This window comes from Daphnia carinata, chromosome 7 (assembly GCF_022539665.2).
Source record: "Daphnia carinata strain CSIRO-1 chromosome 7, CSIRO_AGI_Dcar_HiC_V3, whole genome shotgun sequence".
NCBI classification, from domain to species: domain Eukaryota; kingdom Metazoa; phylum Arthropoda; class Branchiopoda; order Diplostraca; family Daphniidae; genus Daphnia; species Daphnia carinata.
The window spans coordinates 10,524,985-10,544,082 of record NC_081337.1 but is presented as its reverse complement, the minus strand read 5'-3'; the positions used below and the strand labels follow the sequence as shown (position 1 = coordinate 10,544,082).

Sequence of the window (19,098 nt, the reverse complement as noted above, 5' to 3'; positions counted from 1 at the left end):
CGAAAAAAAAAAATTGCAAAATGCGGCACGTACTACGTCAGCTTTGAAAGAGAAAAAGAGAACACATTTCGGAAAGAGAGATTGAAGAAAACGGAAAGGAAAAGAGAAACGAACACACGCAATAATACAAAAAGACTTCGGTTGGTTCTTTTTTTTGTGTTTTTCCCATTTTCTTTCTTTTTAAAAAATTTTAAATGGTGGTTCAAGATGATGGAGAAAGTGTACTAGAAAAGAAAAGAAAAAAAACAAATAAATTGAGCTCTATTGGATGTATATATATCGACCTTCTTTTTCTCTTTGCGCCCTCCTACCTAGATCCATTTTTAATCTACCTCACATCATTTTTCTGTACATCTAATATTAGAATTCTTTAACGTCATTTTCAAATATAGCCTCCATATCAACGCACTTTAAAAAAAAAAAATTATCAATCCGCCACCACATCACGCGAAATGTTTTGACTGTCGAAAAAACAAAATAACCGGAACGGAGCAAAAAGGGGAAAAAAAAAAGTAGAAACTAGAGAAGAGTGGAAAGAGAAAGGGTTCTGTGTGTGTATGTGTACGTGTGTGTATACATATATACGTGGTGTGTGTGTGTGTGTGTGTGTAAAAAAAACCGGGAGAGAAGGGGCGAGGATAGAGTTGATTGAGCAGATTGTACAAATGTGACCAAAGAGTTAATATAATTATTCTTTTTTTTTTTAGTTTTTTCTTTCTTTTTTTTTTTTTAAACTGTCTGGAGAAAGCAAAAGGGCGTCTCTAAATGTCGTTGGCTCCTTCCAGAGCGTGCTCCGTCATGCTGAGACAGAGCGACTCGAGGCGGTGATTCAAATCCATTTCGGAAGCATCTCGCTCTTGGCTGAACAGACTGTTGTTGGCGACGCCATTAGCCATCGGCGCTGACCTGGCTCGCTGGATCCCCAACCGGCTGGCAAATGGCGACTGGAAATGCGAAAAACAAAACAAAAGAACGAGTTGATACACCCCGAAATTTATTTGATAGCCAAAATAAATACAGACCTCTGACGGAAGTTCATCAAAGTGCATCCGGTGTGGATGAGAGAAAGTAAACGGGTCGGGTGCAACGCCGCAGGACAGAGAAGAAAAACCCTGCGCTGTTTGCGATGACGCCGAAGACGATGATGAAGGCGACGAGTAGAGCGACGACTGGTGCGACAACGCGCTGACGCAGAAACTATTGCGGTGCTGTAGCGGCAAGTGCGATCCCACTTGAAGCGAGTGCGAATTGTGCGGCAGCGGAGTCGTCGACGCCAGGCCGGGCCGCATTAGCGTCGCGCTCAAACCTCCTAGAATTTTAACATTTTTTTTTTTTATACAACACAACTATTTTTAAGAAAGAAAAAAGAACAAAAGCAAAGAAACAAAAGAGCGAATTTACCAGCAACTGCGTGGTGTGTATGTTGGCCATAAGAATTATGGGTGGGGCTCTGTCCAGCGAATAAAGGACGGGCTAGACTGGGACTCGGGCACGGGCTCGGATGGAGACCTTGTCCCCTTTGCTGTTGTTGTCTCGGCGGGAATAGGCTGTAGGCATTCGGTGGAGCGCATCCGAAAGAAGTCTGGGCAGCGCTACTGCCGGCATCGGCGCTGTAGAATCCCGGATAATGAGCCACATTGCTCCATCGGCGGGCGAAGCGCGTTTCAGAGCTCTTCTGCGGCCCACCGCCGCCGACGCTGCCGATACCGCCGTTGTTTGTAGTATTAACTATAGTGTTGTTACTACTACCGCAGCCATTGCGGCCGATGCTGGTGCTGCCACCATTACCCGAAGGCGGAAGGTTGTTCCAAATGCGATGAGCCTGCTCTTTCCACGAGGCGATGCGACGTCGTTGACGCTGGGTGAAAGCTTCGTGACTCAAACAGCGGTCCAGCAAGCCCACAAACTGGCTAACGTTTTCTTCTGCCGGAGAGGAAGACACCAAGAGCTGCGTGCAAACTAATTAAAGTAAAAACAAAAAAAAAAAAAGAAAAAGGAAAACGATATTATTATAAAGACGGGTATTTAATGAAGAGAAAGTTTCTTTTGGGGTTCCGTACTTTTGCCCAGAAGGCGAGTGATTTGGCCCGGCAGGTCGTCAAGCGACAGGTGAGTCGGCCCGCCAAGCAACTCCAACTCGCTCCCGAAGGCTGAGCGAAAGTTGCCCGAAAGATTGTCGCCAATTCCGCCGAGTCCATCGTCCGCCGACGTGTCGCTTCCTTCCTCGGCACTGTCCACATCAGGAGCTGCGGAAACGATAACGGTAGGCATGTCAGACGTAGCCAGGGACGACCGGCTCTGACGAACGGCAGCCGATGATGACGGCGGTGGTTTTGACAAATCGCTCGTCTCCATGGTAGTCGGCGATCCGCTGGACGCACCACGAGCGGCCGCCAAATTGTCCGTCGATCCATCGAGCGACGAATATCCCGAAGTGTCATCTCTCGCCATCAACGGCGATGGAGAGGGACTCAAACTGCCAACGTAAAGTTGGTCGTCGGCCGGTGGGCCGCGATACGGTTTAATTGGCGTTGACAGCAAGTTTTTCAGCTCACTTAACGCGTTATGCAAACTGCCCGTGTCGACCACCTCCTGAACGATTTCAGAAAAAAACAAAAGGAAATTATTGTTGTTTGGCATGGCGACAAAAGTAAAAGGACCAAACCTTTTCCAACTGGGCCAGAAGCGTGGGCCGCTCACGTAGGCGAAGGATGCTGAGTGCGATCTTGTGCCGGGCTCCTTTAGTCACACCCTGCAGTTCCAGCTGCTCCTCAGTCAACGCCAACATCTCGTCGTAAGTGAGCAGCGAGAATAAATGGGCGTACTTGTGCAGTCGCAAACCCTTCAGCCACGACGGCACATCTGCGTACGGGAAAAACAAAACACTTTAGCTTATGTGTCTTTTGCATTCCAAAAAAAAAAAAAAAAAAAAGAAAGTGTTCCGTCTCAGCGCGACCTGCTCTTTTGTCGTCTAAAAATTTGAAATAAATAAAAGAATTAAATACCCCTCATGCCGCTCCCGGGGGTATGGAAAGATGAAGTTCGATGACTATCATCGCTGTAAATCGAATCGGATCCACTGCCACTGCCGGAAGAAGCCAGCGAATTTTGCGGCGATAGAGGGCAGTGAGAGAGTGCGCTGGCCGTTTCCCCCGGTGAAGACAAAGACAATGATCTGGGCTTGAGGCGGCCATTATCGTTCTATAAATCATCGTTAAAAGAAATAAGCGAAAAAAAAAAAAACTGGCTCAAAGTGAAAGGAACATCTTTCGAAAACTGACCTGGTTGCTTCCCCAAGGATCTTGCGGATAGACCATGGAATTGGACGGTGGAGTCAAACTATTACTACGCCGAATGCGCTGGATCGTGCAAGTGGACGGTGGAGGCTGTTTGCTGCTCGGTGGACCCAGTCCTGGACTTGGCGAGCTCCAGGGATCCCACTGGCCACCATTGTGCCTCTGTCTGGGCGAATGGAAGGTATCGGGAGACTGTGGATCCGACGGTGGAAACATATCCAAACCGCCCTGATGATTGCTCTCCAATAAAGACAGCGCCATCTCCTGGTTTCCTTCTTCGTCCAGCTGCCGGATCAACTCAGCCAGTGACCTAAACGATGTGAGACGAAATGTAGGTCAAGATTATGTCACGTTACGAAACACGTCACTGTCCAGTTATTTGAATCCAACGGAAAACGAAATTCAAAACCATAACAGACGGTTGAATTTTTCTTTTTAAATTACCGTTTACTTTCAAGTGAAAGAGCAGGATGAATAAGAGCGTACGTAAGAAGTTGCTGAATTTCGGTCGAATGGTGTTGAGCACTGGCTGAAGGTCCCTGGTTAGGATCGTCCTCCAGGAATGAGGCCAGCAAACTGAACAAAAGACAAACAATTGCTCGGTTATTCACGCACCGAAATGCGCATTAAAAATTAATTCAAAAGGGAACTATTTCTAACCCGGGAAGGAGGTGAATATATCCTCGGACTCCATCAGAGTTGGCCGGTCGGAGCAATGGCAGGTAGTGCAACAGTTGAGAGACGGCTACATCGCGTGACTCGTTGCGTAATCCGTTCAAAAAGGCTAAAGAAAATGGGGAAAAAAAAATCAAGAAAAAACACAACATGAGAATTTTTCTTTTCTTTTCCCCTGTATACCCCAACATGTTTTTATTAGAATTCTCTTTGTGGCATTGACACACTTTGCGCGTATACACACGAGGCAGCACAAAAAAAAAAACGTCGAGAAATCAACAAAATACATAATCATTCGACGACGACGGTCGTGTCTTGCAATCGTCAAGTTTGGGTCATACGACCAAACTGGCCAAGGCCAGAGATACTGTAATAACAACAAGTGAAACCTCCCCCAGGTGTTGCTCTCGCGAAGGAGCTGAGCTATTATTTATGGCGTAATCGAGAAAACATTCTGGTTACTCTACTAACTCATAACTAAGAGAAATTGAGAGATCTTTCAAATGAGAAGAAAACAAAAAAAAAAGGGAAAATAAAAGGAGTTGAATCATCATCAACGAGATGAAAGTGCCGGTGGGCTCTTCGTGAATGGAAATTGCGGTTTAATCACGAGGTATTTTCCCGATCACTATTGAGAAAGCGTCGGCAACGGGTGGCCATTATTTACGAGAACGCACTCAAAGTGAAAGAAAAAAAAATAATAAAATACCACACGCAGTTAAAAGTTATTCTTACCCGTCATGTCTTCATGGATGGCAACAATGACCCAATCCGATTTTTCCTTTTGCAACACAAAAAAACAATCCACTCACGCACACAGTTACAACACGTTCCGATTCACTTGTCGATAGGAGAACCGAAACAATTCTTCTGCTTCTTCTTACAACACCAAAAACGTACACTTCATCCAACACGTCAAAGTGAAAGTGCCGAGATATTTCTCTCCGGACGGATTTTTTGGGGGGAAATTAAATTATATTCAAAAATGATAAGAAAATTCCATTGCCTTCCGAAATTATTATTTTTTTCACTAAACGAATAAGTTAGAATCCAAAATACTTTTGATTTTTGCCGGAATAGATCCAAACAAAAACAAAGTGGTTATTCGACGGGAAGGTAAAAAAAAACAACAACAACAAAAGAGCGAAACGGGAGCGGAGGTTAAAGGAGGGACGTCCGGACTGGAGCAGCGAGGCCAGCCGACTGGATAGACTCAACAAGTCGAGAAAAGAGAGAGAGACACACACACACACTAATAACGTGTTGTGCGAGGCCATAGAGAGAGAGAACGGACCAAAAACACGTTGGAAAGAAAGAAAGAAAAAAAAAGAGCTTTCACCCTGGGTTGTGTGGTCCTAGCGGTTGGCCTCGAAGCTAACCCAGGCCCCTCCCGTTTCTCTCTTCGTCTCTTGTATACAGCCAATCTCCCCCCCCCTCCCCTTTCCCTTTCTCTTCGACCGTAGAGTAGAAACCAAATAGAATATGGAAGACGTTCTCTCTTTAAACACACCTCTCTACACCTTTCTCTTCCACTGCTGGTGCTTCCCGTGTACGGGCAAAACTCGTCATGTCTGCTAGTAGGAGCCCGTGCAGCTTTCCTCTTCTTTAAGAAAAAAAAAAATAAATAAATAAACCGAAAACGAATCGACTCCAATAAAACAAAACGCACGAAAACAGACAAAATAAGAAGAATCTCTGGGCTACTCTCGCTGATCCGTCTCTTTCTCTCTTTGTATAGGCCTGTCCAAATACGGTCGACTGATGCTGAAAGAGAAAGCGGGCAACCGGCCAACAGTTATAATAGTTCTTTATATACTATTTCCTCCCATATTATGTTTTTTTTCTTTTGGTCTTAAGACATACATTCTTTTCCAAAGCACCTGCACTACCTGTAGAGAATTGGTTGCTTTTTTTTTTCGACATACCTTCTCTTTTCTCTTTGTCTGACCACAAACGGTTAGTTGCGCACACGATGTAGAGTATAAGCCACACCCTACTTCAGATCATTAGTTCAATATCATTTCGGCAGTGCCCCATAAACTAAATCGTGTTCAAATTTCTAGGTCCGATAAGAGCTTTAAAAATAAACAAAATAAAAATAACCCATTGAAATTCTACGAAAAAAAAAAGACGTGTGTGTTGTAAGAGATATGATATCACGATTATTGTTAAGATGATGTCACGATAGTCTGCGCATGCGAGATTGATTACCAGATGATGCGGCACACATGAACCTGTCGTTTGTTCGGACAAACAATAAGAAAGAGAAGGGGATCGGAAGGAAGAATAAAAAAAAAAAACTTTCTCAAATTTTCCCGCGGATGACGGCAAATAGTCGCTTGTTGTGAAGGAGAATGGCAACATCTTATCTGTTGAGCTATCAGCAATTGTTATTTATTTATTCCCGCAAAACTGAACCCGCGACCCACGACCTGCCTTGATCCATCAATAAAAAGAAAGAAGGCCCTTACTAAGAGAACACACCTGAAACGTGTCTACTGGGATCCTTCTGGCTGCTGTTCATATTGCGTGAAACACGTCTAGACCGTTCCCGTCGAGTTCGGTAGGGAGGGATGATGGGGAAAGTACCTGCCAGCTCCTAACTATACATACGCATACACAACATACACACACTCTCTCTTTTTCATTTTCCCTATCACCGACGTTGTCGTCATCTACGCAGAGTGAAAGCCAAACCGGCACACTCACTAGTATGTCCTCGTCGTCCTCTAGATCAAAATCCCCAATAGTAAAATTAGAAGAAGATTCCCGCGACACAGAACGCAGACTGCCAAAGCGAACTGGATTCTTATTCCATCGCATAAAAATGTGCTGAATTGCGCAAGCAAAGTGAAAAAAAAAAAAAAAAAAAAAAAAAGACACCGACCTGGCCCAAAACAACAAAACCATAGATACAATAAAACGGGGCCGGCGCACGAGTTTTGGCGAGACATTCATAAATGTCTGACACACGTTAGACGATTCGGTGTGTGTGGAGCGAGGGAAGAGCTACTACAGAAGGCAGAGGCGGTGCACGAGGCGGTGACCTAGTTCTTTCACTTTTCCAAAAAATCTCTAAGTGTCTCGGGAACGTTGCCAACAACAGCAAAAATACAAGAAAATTAAAAAAAAAAAGGAAAAGCAATCGAGAACTTGTGCGCAACGCATTTTCACGTTTTCCAGTCTAGTCTGTTATCTGGCAAAAAAAAAAAAATAGAAAAAACGAGAACCTAGTCGTAACGGCATCGCAATTAAAAATTGTCGACATTGTTGCCGCCTTATCATCTAGAACGAGTACTAGTTGAGGTAGCAATAAGAAGTAGTGAAAGCCTTCGCTTCCCCACTCCCTTTCGGTGGCGGTAGACATAAAATAATTTTTATATAGGACGATATGATTGCATATGGCAAACACCTAAAAAAAAAAACGAGTATAATTGTAGCCAATCCGGTTTCAAAAGTGAAAGAGGGCGAATTACGGCATAGTTAAATATTGCGTTAAAATCTAATTAGTTACTTTGTTAACGGAAAGGGAAGCTGATGGGTTAGATTCCATAATACAAGTCTGTATTTTATTTTACCAGGATCGTTTGCCCGTTGAATCTCCTGACGCCAGATGGCGTTAGCGACGAGGAGCCGCTGCTGGAGAAAGGAGTGTATCAGGTGAGCGGCTTTAGGATTGGCCCGGCTCAGCAACTTGACGGCGACGGTGGCCTGCTGGGCGCCGTTGCAACTCTCGAACCAATGCTCCAACGGCTCCAATTCCTCGACGGTGAATTCGCGCGGAGGCTGCGGCGCCATCACCATGGCATCAGTACCAATGAGGACTCTGACAATAACATCCAAAAAAACAAATAAGAAACAAAGAACAGCACATCCATCACATCACCATGTCTTGGTCCTACTCAAACCTATCTCTCCCTTTATTCTTTACGTCTGTCTTATGTTTTATTGAATTTGTGTGTGTGTGTCTGTGAATGTATGTTGCGCACAAAAGCAATGTGCACTGGTTCATTCCGGCGGGATTATTTGGCCTCGGGTCAGCTGAGCCATCGTTTGGCATTCTGACAAAGTGCATTTTCCACAAACACCCACCCACAAAAGTGTGCGTACGTGTACGAGACGATCACGGCCCAAGACAAACAAAAACACGCACACACACACGACACCCTACGACTTATACGAGGAAGAACCGATCCGTTTGTTATTGTGAAACAACTACCAAGTGTGAACGATGATATAAGGTGACAGATACGATGTTTCTCCCGCGATTGCTCGCTAGCCCAAATATACAGGCAATCGTAAATTAATCACGCAAAAATAACAAGGCTCTGCTGTTGCTCACGCAAGCGCGTAGGCAATGAAAACACAAGGGCTAAACTTGTGCAAAATGTTTGTTCGATTGAAAGTATGGGGCCAGACAGACTAGATTCTCTTCGTTTTCTAAAGTGCAGACGCACCTGAGACTTGTGTGTCCCACTAAAGAGAAGAAAAGCAAAACGTTTCACCTTTCACCTGACAAGGCGACTACTACTACCTTTATTATTCATCAGACTCTTTTTTTTCTATGCTCCAGTAAAATGCGAGGGCAGCATATCGATTGGCATAACCTGTTGTTGCATTCCTCCACCCCCTACCCTACCATTTGATGATATCATGGCCAAAGAGAGCTACCCCTCTCTTGGAGAATATATCGACCAGTTGGATCGAATCAAGGTTGCCAAGAGAATTATTAGATGACATGGAAAGCTGACCAAGGCCATCTATTGTACGCAAATTTTTTTGTACTTGTGTCCGTTAGAGCGAGAGAGGGAGGGGAGGGGAATATCGGGCACACCAGCTGTTGCCAATCAGCCGCCGAATATTTTCTGATTATTTTCAACAACAGACAAACAGACTGATGTATTGTGCCAGTGAAAGTTTTGAAGCTGAAAAGAGCTGGGGGGCAAGATGGAGTCGTTGTGGGTACGGTTGAAAGGGGACAGAATGGATGGGGAAAATGTCGGTCAGTGGGTCGGTGCAGCTGAAAGTGAAAACTAGGTCAAGTTGTCCGAAAACGGACGTGAGCGACAGTCATTTGCACACGAGTGTCGGTATCGAATTCATGCATACACACTACACAGTGATGGGTCCATGCATCTAGCAGTCGATCACGCAGGCATCAGACACAACAACTTACCCAGCACAATTGGCGTCCGATCGACTATGGCGGGCTGGCCGAGACCGATGATCCAACACATTTCTCATACACACACACAACGATCAAAGTGGGCAAATCACACAAAAGCAGTTTGATTGATGTCGTGGGAATTACAGTTCAACGCCAAACCACTAACAAACGATTATGTCCGTACGTGTAAGCCCAGATTGAGCCAACCAGCAGCTTCGAAGTCGTCGTCGGCCTTCGCTACGCCGAAAGTTGTGGGAAAGGAAATATACTCCTCTCCTTTTTTCTCTCGCCCTCTCTAACCCCCTCTATGTTTAGCAACCCGAATCGTGACGTCACAAAGGGATGTGGCTAAAGAGCAATCCTTTTAGCCTACGGCATTTTCAGGATCTTTTTCTAGTTTCATCAGACACGAAACATTGCCAAGGTCTTGATCTCGAGCCAATGCAAGCGTGAATTTGAATTATTGTTGTATGAAAATACGCAAGTATTGCTCACCCTCACAGAGATCATGTGACAATCCAGAAGAACAATGACAAACATTTTGGCGAGACAAGACCACGTCAGGCTGATAGCCACCAAACGAAAACAGATCGTCTGCTATTTTATTTGGCTGCGCTCTGCATGGGTAACATTCACTAGAAAATGCGTTTGGTAATAATCCCTCCGTACGTTCGTAATGCTTTAACACTCTTGGTTGTTTTATCATGTGCGTAGAAAAATGGGGGAGGAGGGGAGAAACAAGTCCCAACAATTCTGAGGAAATCGAAAGTTTTGTATCCCTCAGGGTTAAACACATGTAATGTTTTGAAGCAGCGGAAATGGGGAACCAACCAACCGTAATATTACTTTTTCTCCTTTTATTCTTATCTCGTTCCTTTTTTTTCCCTCTCTTTCTCTCCCTCTTGATCTAGCAGTCAGTTAAATCATGTAAAACCTAACTTGCGTTCAATGCGACCGGTTTTTGTTTACTCCCCCCTCCCCCCCAAAAAATAAGAGAAAAACACGAAACAAAAGAGAAACTCGAATGTGCCAGCAACTCGACTGCTGTATTTATTCTGGTTGATAATGTGACGTGTTACATTCATTCACGTCATTTTCATTAGAAAATCGCCCACAGAGTTATATTGCATAAACGTATGGACTCGTTGGGAACTGGACCCAGACGAACCGTAACGTTTTATTTTGTTTTTCTTTCGCTTTCGAGAAAAAAAAATCCAAGTGTTTTCTTGTGCGTTTTCACTTTCTCTATTCGGCAATTTTTTTTTCTTTTTTTACTGAGTTTCCCTTTTTGATTTCCTCCTTTTATGATTGTGTGAATAGAGCAATTTGATTGTACCACATTCACCAGAGCTAGAAGAGCGACGAAAAAAATAAACGTAATATAAACCGTTTCAAGGTCTTTGATTGTTGTTGTTCACGAAAATGTACTCATTCTCTGTAAAAGGAATTATTCACGAACATAAGAAGGTCAAAATCAAATTAGCCTACTTTGAAATACGCGTACTAAATCGAAAAATGACGTATCATTATGAGGCGTTATCTCTATCTCAAAGTGGCGATTACCAATACATAATAACATTCATTACTTATTTCTGCCATTTTCCCGTTAGATCAGTAGATACATGGTTAAAAGCTCTTGACCAATGCCACATTATCAGACAATTTCGATTAAATCATGTGTCAACATAATTGGGCATAATTGTTTGATTTTTTTAAAGGAAAAATTGATTTAAACGATATAATAATTACATGCAAGGACACTTGGAATTTCGTCGAGCATTCACTGCTTCAGAAACTATTTTCAGTTCGGCTTAGTAGGAATTTGTTGGATTGAATGGTGCTGCTGGATTCGTTTGCCCCACATTCAGTTTCCATTTAGGGTGCTGTGATCGCACTCGCTGGATCTCTTTCGGTGAAAAGTGGAGGCAGGCAGCTATTGCGTTAAACATGTGGGACTGAGAGGACGGATCGGAATGAAGAAAAAACTCCAAAAGTACGTTTTTAAGGTACTCCAAATTGGCACTTTCACGCGATTGATTCCGTTCCAAACGGGCAAGTTCTTCATGAAGATGTTGCTTTTGCTCGGCCATTTTATGCTCCATAGTGACAAATGCCATTTGCATTTCTCGTAGAGAGGCTTCCAGCTGGTTCTTGGATTTACGAAGACCCTGAATCTCTCCCTCCTTCCGGGCTAATTCTTCGACGTAATGCAACATTTGCCCTCCACTAGCAGAGGCCCCTAGCCTCAATGAAGCGAGAGGAGCCAAGGATTCCGGCCATTCTTCATTCGAGTCGGTAACTTCGGAGGTAACGGTGGCTGGAGGTAGAGACAATGTGGATAGGTTCTTCATGTTTAGTAACTCACGGAGGCTAACAAGCTCTTCGTCCTTTTCTTGAAGCAGCGTAAGAGACCTCTCTCTTTGCTTTTGAAGCTGTTGCTCCATATCGGCTATACGAGTTCGACAGGAACGTTCCATTTGGGTCAATTCATCTTTCCATTCGGTACGTTCTTTTAAACAGGATTCTTGCATTGATCTTAAAGAATGTTTATGCTCTTGTTCATTGTGTTCCATTTCATTGCGGAGGAACTGAATCTGAACGCGCATTTGGTTGACCTCTTCTTCTGCAGGGGCTGACAAACTAACAGATTTTGGATTGCTTTGGTTTTCTTCACGCTTGTACCATTCTAATTCTTTCCGAAGCTGTTGCAATTCCAACTGACAAGCTTCATCATGTTCCGAATTTGAGTCGATGTTATCCAATTCAAAAATGGCTATATATAAAATCGTACGTAAAGTTTCACAATGGACATAGATGCATTTGCCTAACTTACCTGTAAGATTAACTGTTGCATTCGATCGGCGACTTACGTCCAGGAGTCTATTCTTTAATGATTTTATTTTACCAATGAGTTTTTCGATGTCGTAGTCTTCTTCGCTGGGATGGGAAAGTGGACTAGACATATTTTGCATCGTATTTAATTGCTCCTGAACATCAAGAGATTTTAAGTTTGCCCGAAAAAAAAAAAAACATATATTCTCACCTTTAATTTGGTAACAGTGGCTAAGTCCTGTTGTCGCAAACGATCGTAGGATCCGATTCGTTCAGAAAATTCGGCTAACCTTGTTTCTAAAGTCGCAACTCTCTTTTCGTGAGCTTCGGCTAGTTGTCGCGCATCTTCTTTGGCCTCAATCGCATTACGCTGCTCCTGTTTCATAAAATTCATACAAAAGTTGCTTCAGAATAACCAGAACATTAAAAATTTAACCTGTTGAATGGCAAGGCGATGTTGGATCTTCAGGTCAGCCATTTCGTTTTGGAGCTGCACTAGATGAGAAGATGGTTCCTGGAGTTTCTGTTCGGCAGTAAACAGCTTCATTTTTGTAGATTCAAGTTCGTTGCTCAGATCCCGTAGTCTTGCATAAAGCAATGCATTGAAAAAAATTAATAAATAAAAATGAAATTAACAAATTAACATGTAGCTGATAAGGAAGATAGTAATAAATTTCCCGTTACTTTCTTTCCGCCACTTCTAGTTGGTTTGAGGACAGGTTGTTTGCTTGGTGAGACAACCGTGATTTGCTATTTAATTCTAATTCAAGGCTTTCTCTTTTCTGCCTCTCTTCTGCAATCGTTTTTTGTAGTTCTCTTTGCAAGTCGTAATACATTGTAGTTTAGCAATGTGGAAAATTAAATGGTTGAAAGAAATCTATCACCTTAGAATTACTTGATTATTTATGGACTCTCGACTTCTTTCTGATTTTTCTACACTAAGATTAGATTTTAGCTCCAACAGTTGCTGCTTGAATGAGTGTGAGGTCATTTCTGCCTGGCTATAGGCAGCTGCAACTGATTTTTCAAGCTAAAAAGAAAACATGGAAGCTTTTTTTTTTATAGATATGATTCTAGTGGTAACTTACAACTTCTTTTTCAAGTAAGATTCGCTTTCGATCTTGCTGAAAATTAGCTTCACATCTTGATTTTTCAGCAGTTATAGTTGCTAAGGAATCAGATAAAGTACCCAACTGAGCTTTAAGCCTTTTAATGATATCCTTTTCTTTGCTTGAAATTTCAGCAAGCTTATTGTTAAGGCAGGATTAATTACACACCCTCAGTAAATTTTAAAATGATATACATCAAACCTCCAATTCATTCCTAGTTTCTTGAAGAACAGCACCCTGGTCAGCATTATGTTCTAGTTCATCATCTCTTGTCGCTTCACCTTCAGCCGATGAACTCTTTGCTTCTGCTAATGCTTTCAAACTTGATTCCAAAGCTTCTTTTTCTTTTTGAATCCCTTTATAAGCTTGAACAACATCTAAAATCACCCCATTCATATACAAGTTTGTTTAAAATTAAACTTCATGCATGAATAATTAAGCTGGATAAAATGAAGAGAATTTGCAACTTACCCCTCAATTTCTTTTCATAACGACTAATCTGATCTTTTTGCTGTTCAATAACCTCTTTATATTCTTTCTCGCGTTTTGTTAATCTATCCATTTTTGCACAATCAGCTCATTCACTCCTTTTACTGAGCTTTTACCTACATTGTTTTTCTTCTTTGCTTTCCAACAGCTGTTGACTTCACCTAGCGAAACTAATGTCAACTATTTAAGTTAGCGGCTGCTATTGCTACACGTCACCTCTCTTCCTAGCTGTCAAACACAATTTTCAAACAGCCGTAGCTGAAAGCAAATCATTGTTAATTCCAGAATGGTACTCAACATCGCCACACACATGGTTAGTTTTTTTATTATTATTTATAAAATTTTTCGTAACGAAAATTTTTTTTCGGTTTTAGGACTATGAAGGACAACATTTGGCCGAAAAATTATCGCACATCATTGTTGTCGTTTTCGGGGTAAATGGGTTTTCCAGCATTATTACAAATTGAATGATTATCTTACTTCCATTTCTCTTTAGGTTATTGGATGGATTATTGGCTATGTAAACCAACAGTTTTCACAAACAATTATGATTCTTGGTGTAGGAGTCCTTATTGCAGCAATAGTTACACTACCTCCTTGGCCCATGTACCGCAGAAAACCCCTTAGCTGGAGGAAACCCCGTAAAGAAGTAACCTCAGATGTCAGCAAACCAGAGAAGGAAGTTGTTGTTGCAGCCCCCAAACCAAAGAAGAAGAATAAGTAAATGTCAGTCTGAAAATTGGTTTTTTTGCCAATGAAGAATAAAGCTTCTATAAACAAAGTTAACAATCAATATGAAGTTCTTGTTTGCCAATTTCAAGTTGCATACACAAATTTTTCGGCAACATAAATTTCTATTTATAAGTGTGATGCCTGGTCAGTGAAATTGGAAGCTTAACATTGCATTTTAGCACATAAGAATAGCATTAGATACTGAAAAATGACCTTTTCTTTTTCTTTTCATTTTTCTCCAGTATTTGTGGTGTTCTTTACTTCTAATAGGCTCACAAACATGCATTTTTTTAAATTACATCCAACTTCAAATGAAATTTCATTTTGGATTGATGGCATGTTAGGCAAGCAGCCATCAAAATAATATGGGGTATTTCTGAAAGATGGTAGCTGTAAGTGAGCCATATTACTTATCTAGTTAACAAAATCATGAATACTCCAACTACAAGTCTGTATACCATAAAAAAAAATCTGAAAACGAAATACTGAAACAGACGTCATCAGAACATGTTAACATGTTGCTTTCTTTCCTCTTTCCTTTGACCGTTTGTTTCAGATTGCATGCGGTTATCAACCACATCATATTGAGAAACGATGCTGAATATTTTTACATTTCGGTAAAACTCTGTTCTTGCCATCTGTCTCTCACCATTGGCCCATTTTTACGGAACGCTAAATGATCCTCTATTTTTTGTTTTCAGGATTTCGAGTAGTACCATTAATTTTTCTTCACGCGTTGTTGTTGGTGATTATTAAAAGCAGAAAAAATCAATGTTACTACTCCAGGTGCTGAAAAATAACAGGGCATTTGGAGTTCTATGCAACCGGACATCCAAAAGCGTGTATGCAGTTTTGAGATTCACGGATTTTTTTTGGCACGTTTCTTGTGACTTCCACGTTACCTACTGTGGTTTTCCTTCAAAGTACTAATTCAACTGGCCCAGAGCAGCAATGCCAGGTTGTCAGCCACCTATCCAAGGATAGCACAGCCGCCCAGCCGGCCCAAGCCCCTTTCCAATCCTTTTGCTTTTTAGACCATGGCAACACCGGTGGAGGAGATATATATTAATAGACGTTTGATGTTTGACAAATGACAAAACGTCAAGATCGGAAACGGTTTAGCGAAATTAAATGGAGAAAATCGCACTAGACAATGTTGAATCTGATTCCGATGATGGAAGCGTTTCAAAGCTCACGTGGAATAAGCTCCAAAATGCCTGTCATTCGGTAAACAGATATATATTTATTTATTTTTATTTTTTATTTTTTGCTAGATGAGGACCCTCTTGTTGTATTTTTTTACAGCAAGGTTATCGAGAAGGGCTGATCGAAGGAAAAGAGCGAAAATTACAAGAAGGCTTTGATCAGGGCTACCTGTCAGGTTTCAAACAGAGTCAGAATTCAGCAGAGATGGAAGGATTCCTAAGTGCTGTCATGCTCCACAATAGTCATAGTTTGCAGATAAATGAAAAGTTGAAGACAGTTCTCGCAGGCATGCAGGCTAATCTAGGACAAATAAAGAAATAAACCCAAGTGATCATGAAACTGAATACCTAGGCAGTATCATGTTCAAGCATTCGTTGACTGGCACACACTAGCAACTGAATACAATCTGTTAAAATAATAAGATATATTTTTCCTTTTGCACCTTAACCTCAAATACAACATACATTGTTACCTCATTTGTTCATTCAGAATTTGGTATTAAGTTTTATAGATTTCACGCTCAGCAATTTTTTACTGGTGAAATTTAAGAACTGGAATTTACAGGCAATTTTCAAAAATGAAACATTCATAATCTAGCTTTTTTTTTATGAAGCTGGCATTTTATTTTGTTCAATTAAGAAGGGAGGGAAAGGATTAATTGGACAGAACACCTTTTCGTTTGGAAAACATTCGCCCTATTAGTTGGCAATCATAGGGCCCATATCGCTTGTTGTTTGTTCACAAAAAATAAGTAATCACTGAGCGAGGAAACAACCAAAAAAAAAAAAAAAAAAAAAACGGAGCTGTAGGTGAGACTAGGGAGGAAGACAAAAACCGAAGTATTACAACAAAAAAATATCAGCCAAGAGTGTTCCAAGTAGAATTTTTCAATGTTTTCTTTTCGTATTGACCTGGATTACAAGTTGGAAGGAAGAAAAAAACGAACAAACAAAATTATCCAATTTCATCGCACAGGACCAGGAAGGAATTTTCTTATTTTAAAAAATTGTGAAACTGTAATTTTTCATGGAGTTGGCTCATGATGGTTTACATGCGATCGGTAGACCTCAACTTTTCCTCCACTGCTTCCGGTGAAGCTTCTGAGTGATCAGTTGCCTAAGCCAAAGGGATTGTAAACAATTGTATAAATCACAGTAGCATATTTTTGACAACTTACCTGAATGTACTTGGCGACACCAACAAGAGCTTTCTTCAAGGCATCAAAAGAAGAAGAGTACAACATCTTCTTCTTCACTTTGGCATCATCAGGGCACCAAGACATTAAAAACAATTTCTCTTTTTTGCCCTATAAAAATGAGTTAGTCATGAGCCTCTTTTCCTCTGCAGCTTAATTCCTACCTCTTGGGTTCCTTGACACTGGTGAGTGTACTCAAAGTCAAAGAGACCATAGCGGCATTCCTTCTCAGCTCCATTGACAATCTTCAACTTCTCCAAGAAGGATTCATAGCTTGATTCACGATCACCTAATACAACAAATCAAATTAAAATAAGACATGCCATTCACACAATTAAATGATTCCATACCTGTTGATTCAACATCAATGAACTTCTCATCCTTGATGTAGAAGACAACATAGCGATAGTCTTTCTTGGTTTTGATCTTCTCAAAGACTTGCTTGCAAGCGTCAGTGACTGTTACTCCAGATGCCTGAAAAAGCAAAATAAAAACTGTTATAGCTCTGAACTTTAGAAATCAGAACTAAGAATTTACTGACAGTTACATTCAACCAACTGCATACAATTCTATGTTCTACAAAATAGGCCCAACCGATGACTAGACGATACTTTAAAACAAAATTACTCGATAACTGACAGCAAACGATGCGCAACTAGCTAATGAAATAGGGAATTTCTTTGACTGCAGTCACAGGACCGGAAGTGGCAGAAAAATGATCCGGCTCTCTGGCGTTTCTTTTCTCAGTTTCAAGGTCTTCGTCAATGAAAAAAGGTGACGTTATCTTAGTGGATTCCATCGTCTACGCAAGCCTACACACCTCGCAGTAGGAAATTGCATCAAATGGTAGAAAGATTACAATACTTAAGGTATACATTGGTGTATGGACGAATGAAACTAGCTGAACGGAGTGTCCAAACAGTACAATCAGCCTTTCGGTGAACATGTCACCATTTTCGATAATTACATTTGATAGATATCAAGACATTAAAGATAAAAATTCAGATGGTTCAGATAACACAAGGAAATTTTGCAACCTATGCATAGACGTGAGGCTAGACGAGATTTTCAACCGTGAGCTAAATTCAGAATGGGGAGCCGGCCCCCCGCCAAGCCGTGCCGCGTTCGTCAGTCAAGCACACAGAAGGAAGGACTTTTTCCTTGAATTCAAAGACTTCAAAGCAGGTTTAAGGAAAAATTTCACGCAAATGCTATGGTTACTACTTAAACAAAATAAATTAACCAAATGATGCTCACCATTTTAGACTAAAATTTGGATGACGGATACAGTACAAAAAGTGTCGAGAATCCACGCAAAGCTCAGACGCCTAAACTCAAAGATCAACCCGAAATGACTGCGGGAAGAGACGGCACTGGGGGGAGTGAGAGAGAGAAAATGCCCTCGATAAGATTTACGCGTGGCGCGGCGAAAGAAGAGGGGAAACTCAGAGTAGACTTCTCTACACCGGCCGGGACCTCGCACTGCAAAATGGCGGCTATCCCCTGGTGCTTAGCGGTACTCAGTCCACACCCAAAATAACGCGCGTTGTTAGCGTCATCTGTCGTCTGAATTCAGCGCCCTCAGACGGTTTTGCGACGTGTTGTATTTTAAAGGGAAATATTTATCAGTTAAAAATGGCCACCACCGATCCCATTTCTTTTTTACATAAATAATTAGCCTTTGAGAGGTACTCATCATGCTTTTTAAGTAATTTAAAAACATGAAATATTATGAAATAACATTTATTCCTCGGTAGGGGTCTCTATAGTTTTTACAAGAATATGGGGCCGATCATGTAGAATTTCATGTGTACCAGTTGAACATTCTCTGATTGGTTGTCCATATCGGGCGCTTGTTAACCCACCGAAAAAGGGAGCCCGACCACAAACTTGGAGAGAGTTACAAAAAGTAATTTTTCGTTGTTATGGTAAAAATCCTCTGCTGGCAAATTTCTCCTGCATTGTCTTAGTAACTACGAATAGTTGTCGAATCCAGTACGTTAATTTCAATTTTAAAATAAACGCCAAGCATCTCGAATGGCCTTTTGACAAAATGATGTAGCCAGTTACACACTTATTCTTTCATTCAGTTTCTCGGGTAGGATGACCTTTTATGGGCAGACATCGATGACTCACATTTTTACTTCCCTCCCTCTCATCCGCCTCTCCCCTCCCCTATATTAAAAATCTGTACTCTCGGGACCGGTGCGCCGGCAACTCTCTCTGTTTCTATCTTTCATACCAAAAGTTTCAATTGGCATAGATCGCCTGCGCACAATGAACAACCAATATCAGCTTGATTCGAAAGTTCTTCCGTTTCGGGATGAGTTATCAAGAACGGTGGAAAGCGTTCCCCATTGGGTAGTAAGAAAGAGCAGTCTCAACTGAGGGTTTCCA

The 19,098-nt window shown here is 41.6% G+C and overlaps 5 protein-coding genes across 5 annotated transcripts; 2 read left to right on the top strand and 3 right to left on the bottom strand.

Moving 5' to 3' along the window:
- Window positions 1–190: 190 nt before the first annotated feature.
- LOC130689439 (protein Smaug homolog 1-like) lies at window positions 191–9,605 on the bottom strand. Its single transcript, XM_057512398.2, has 11 exons — window positions 9,148–9,605; window positions 7,550–7,797; window positions 3,957–4,080; window positions 3,741–3,872; window positions 3,282–3,606; window positions 3,006–3,201; window positions 2,666–2,862; window positions 2,061–2,592; window positions 1,402–1,959; window positions 1,023–1,309; window positions 191–944 (listed from the first exon to the last, which is right to left on the bottom strand). The coding sequence occupies exons 1-11, from the start codon at window positions 9,213–9,215 to the stop codon at window positions 762–764; spliced, it is 2,850 nt and encodes a 949-aa protein (XP_057368381.1). The 5' UTR covers window positions 9,216–9,605; the 3' UTR covers window positions 191–761.
- A 504-nt stretch (window positions 9,606–10,109) lies between these two features.
- Window positions 10,110–13,712, bottom strand: LOC130688995 (GRIP and coiled-coil domain-containing protein 1-like). Its single transcript, XM_057512022.2, has 9 exons — window positions 13,551–13,712; window positions 13,281–13,456; window positions 13,059–13,217; window positions 12,855–13,000; window positions 12,655–12,786; window positions 12,407–12,554; window positions 12,182–12,346; window positions 11,972–12,125; window positions 10,110–11,911 (listed from the first exon to the last, which is right to left on the bottom strand). Exons 1-9 carry the CDS (start codon window positions 13,639–13,641, stop codon window positions 10,950–10,952), a joined length of 2,133 nt encoding a protein of 710 aa, XP_057368005.1. The 5' UTR covers window positions 13,642–13,712; the 3' UTR covers window positions 10,110–10,949.
- Window positions 13,713–13,737: 25 nt separating this feature from the next.
- Window positions 13,738–14,361, top strand: LOC130689403 (signal peptidase complex subunit 1-like). The gene is made up of 3 exons (XM_057512352.1): window positions 13,738–13,881; window positions 13,943–14,002; window positions 14,065–14,361. Exons 1-3 carry the CDS (start codon window positions 13,855–13,857, stop codon window positions 14,290–14,292), a joined length of 315 nt encoding a protein of 104 aa, XP_057368335.1. The 5' UTR covers window positions 13,738–13,854; the 3' UTR covers window positions 14,293–14,361.
- A 967-nt stretch (window positions 14,362–15,328) lies between these two features.
- Window positions 15,329–15,849, top strand: LOC130689390 (protein YAE1 homolog). The gene is made up of 2 exons (XM_057512346.2): window positions 15,329–15,527; window positions 15,606–15,849. Exons 1-2 carry the CDS (start codon window positions 15,432–15,434, stop codon window positions 15,825–15,827), a joined length of 318 nt encoding a protein of 105 aa, XP_057368329.1. The 5' UTR covers window positions 15,329–15,431; the 3' UTR covers window positions 15,828–15,849.
- Window positions 15,850–16,104: 255 nt separating this feature from the next.
- LOC130689328 (cofilin/actin-depolymerizing factor homolog) lies at window positions 16,105–18,204 on the bottom strand. The gene is made up of 5 exons (XM_057512323.2): window positions 17,959–18,204; window positions 17,052–17,175; window positions 16,866–16,990; window positions 16,684–16,812; window positions 16,105–16,622 (listed from the first exon to the last, which is right to left on the bottom strand). Exons 1-5 carry the CDS (start codon window positions 17,959–17,961, stop codon window positions 16,554–16,556), a joined length of 450 nt encoding a protein of 149 aa, XP_057368306.1. The 5' UTR covers window positions 17,962–18,204; the 3' UTR covers window positions 16,105–16,553.
- Window positions 18,205–19,098: the final 894 nt, after the last annotated feature.

Coding starts and splice junctions, on each gene's coding strand:
- LOC130689439 (XM_057512398.2), bottom strand. CDS start 9,215: ATGAGAAATGTGTTGGATCATCGGTCTCGGCCAGCCCGCCATAGTCGA. Junction 4,081..7,549: donor TCAACGGGCAAACGATCCTG/GTAAAATAAAAT, acceptor CATTTTCTTTAG/CCTTTTTGAACGGATTACGC. Junction 2,863..3,005: donor CCCCGGGAGCGGCATGAGGG/GTATTTAATTCT, acceptor TCCCGTACGCAG/ATGTGCCGTCGTGGCTGAAG.
- LOC130688995 (XM_057512022.2), bottom strand. CDS start 13,641: ATGGATAGATTAACAAAACGCGAGAAAGAATATAAAGAGGTTATTGAA. Junction 12,347..12,406: donor ATCGCCTTGCCATTCAACAG/GTTAAATTTTTA, acceptor TTTATGAAACAG/GAGCAGCGTAATGCGATTGA. Junction 12,126..12,181: donor CCACTGTTACCAAATTAAAG/GTGAGAATATAT, acceptor CTTGATGTTCAG/GAGCAATTAAATACGATGCA.
- LOC130689403 (XM_057512352.1), top strand. CDS start 13,855: ATGGTACTCAACATCGCCACACACATG. Junction 13,882..13,942: donor TCAACATCGCCACACACATG/GTTAGTTTTTTT, acceptor TTTCGGTTTTAG/GACTATGAAGGACAACATTT. Junction 14,003..14,064: donor TCATTGTTGTCGTTTTCGGG/GTAAATGGGTTT, acceptor ATTTCTCTTTAG/GTTATTGGATGGATTATTGG.
- LOC130689390 (XM_057512346.2), top strand. CDS start 15,432: ATGGAGAAAATCGCACTAGACAATGTTGAATCTGATTCCGATGATGGA. Junction 15,528..15,605: donor TCCAAAATGCCTGTCATTCG/GTAAACAGATAT, acceptor ATTTTTTTACAG/CAAGGTTATCGAGAAGGGCT.
- LOC130689328 (XM_057512323.2), bottom strand. Junction 16,991..17,051: donor CATTGATGTTGAATCAACAG/GTATGGAATCAT, acceptor TTGTTGTATTAG/GTGATCGTGAATCAAGCTAT. Junction 16,623..16,683: donor GTGTCGCCAAGTACATTCAG/GTAAGTTGTCAA, acceptor CCTTTGGCTTAG/GCAACTGATCACTCAGAAGC.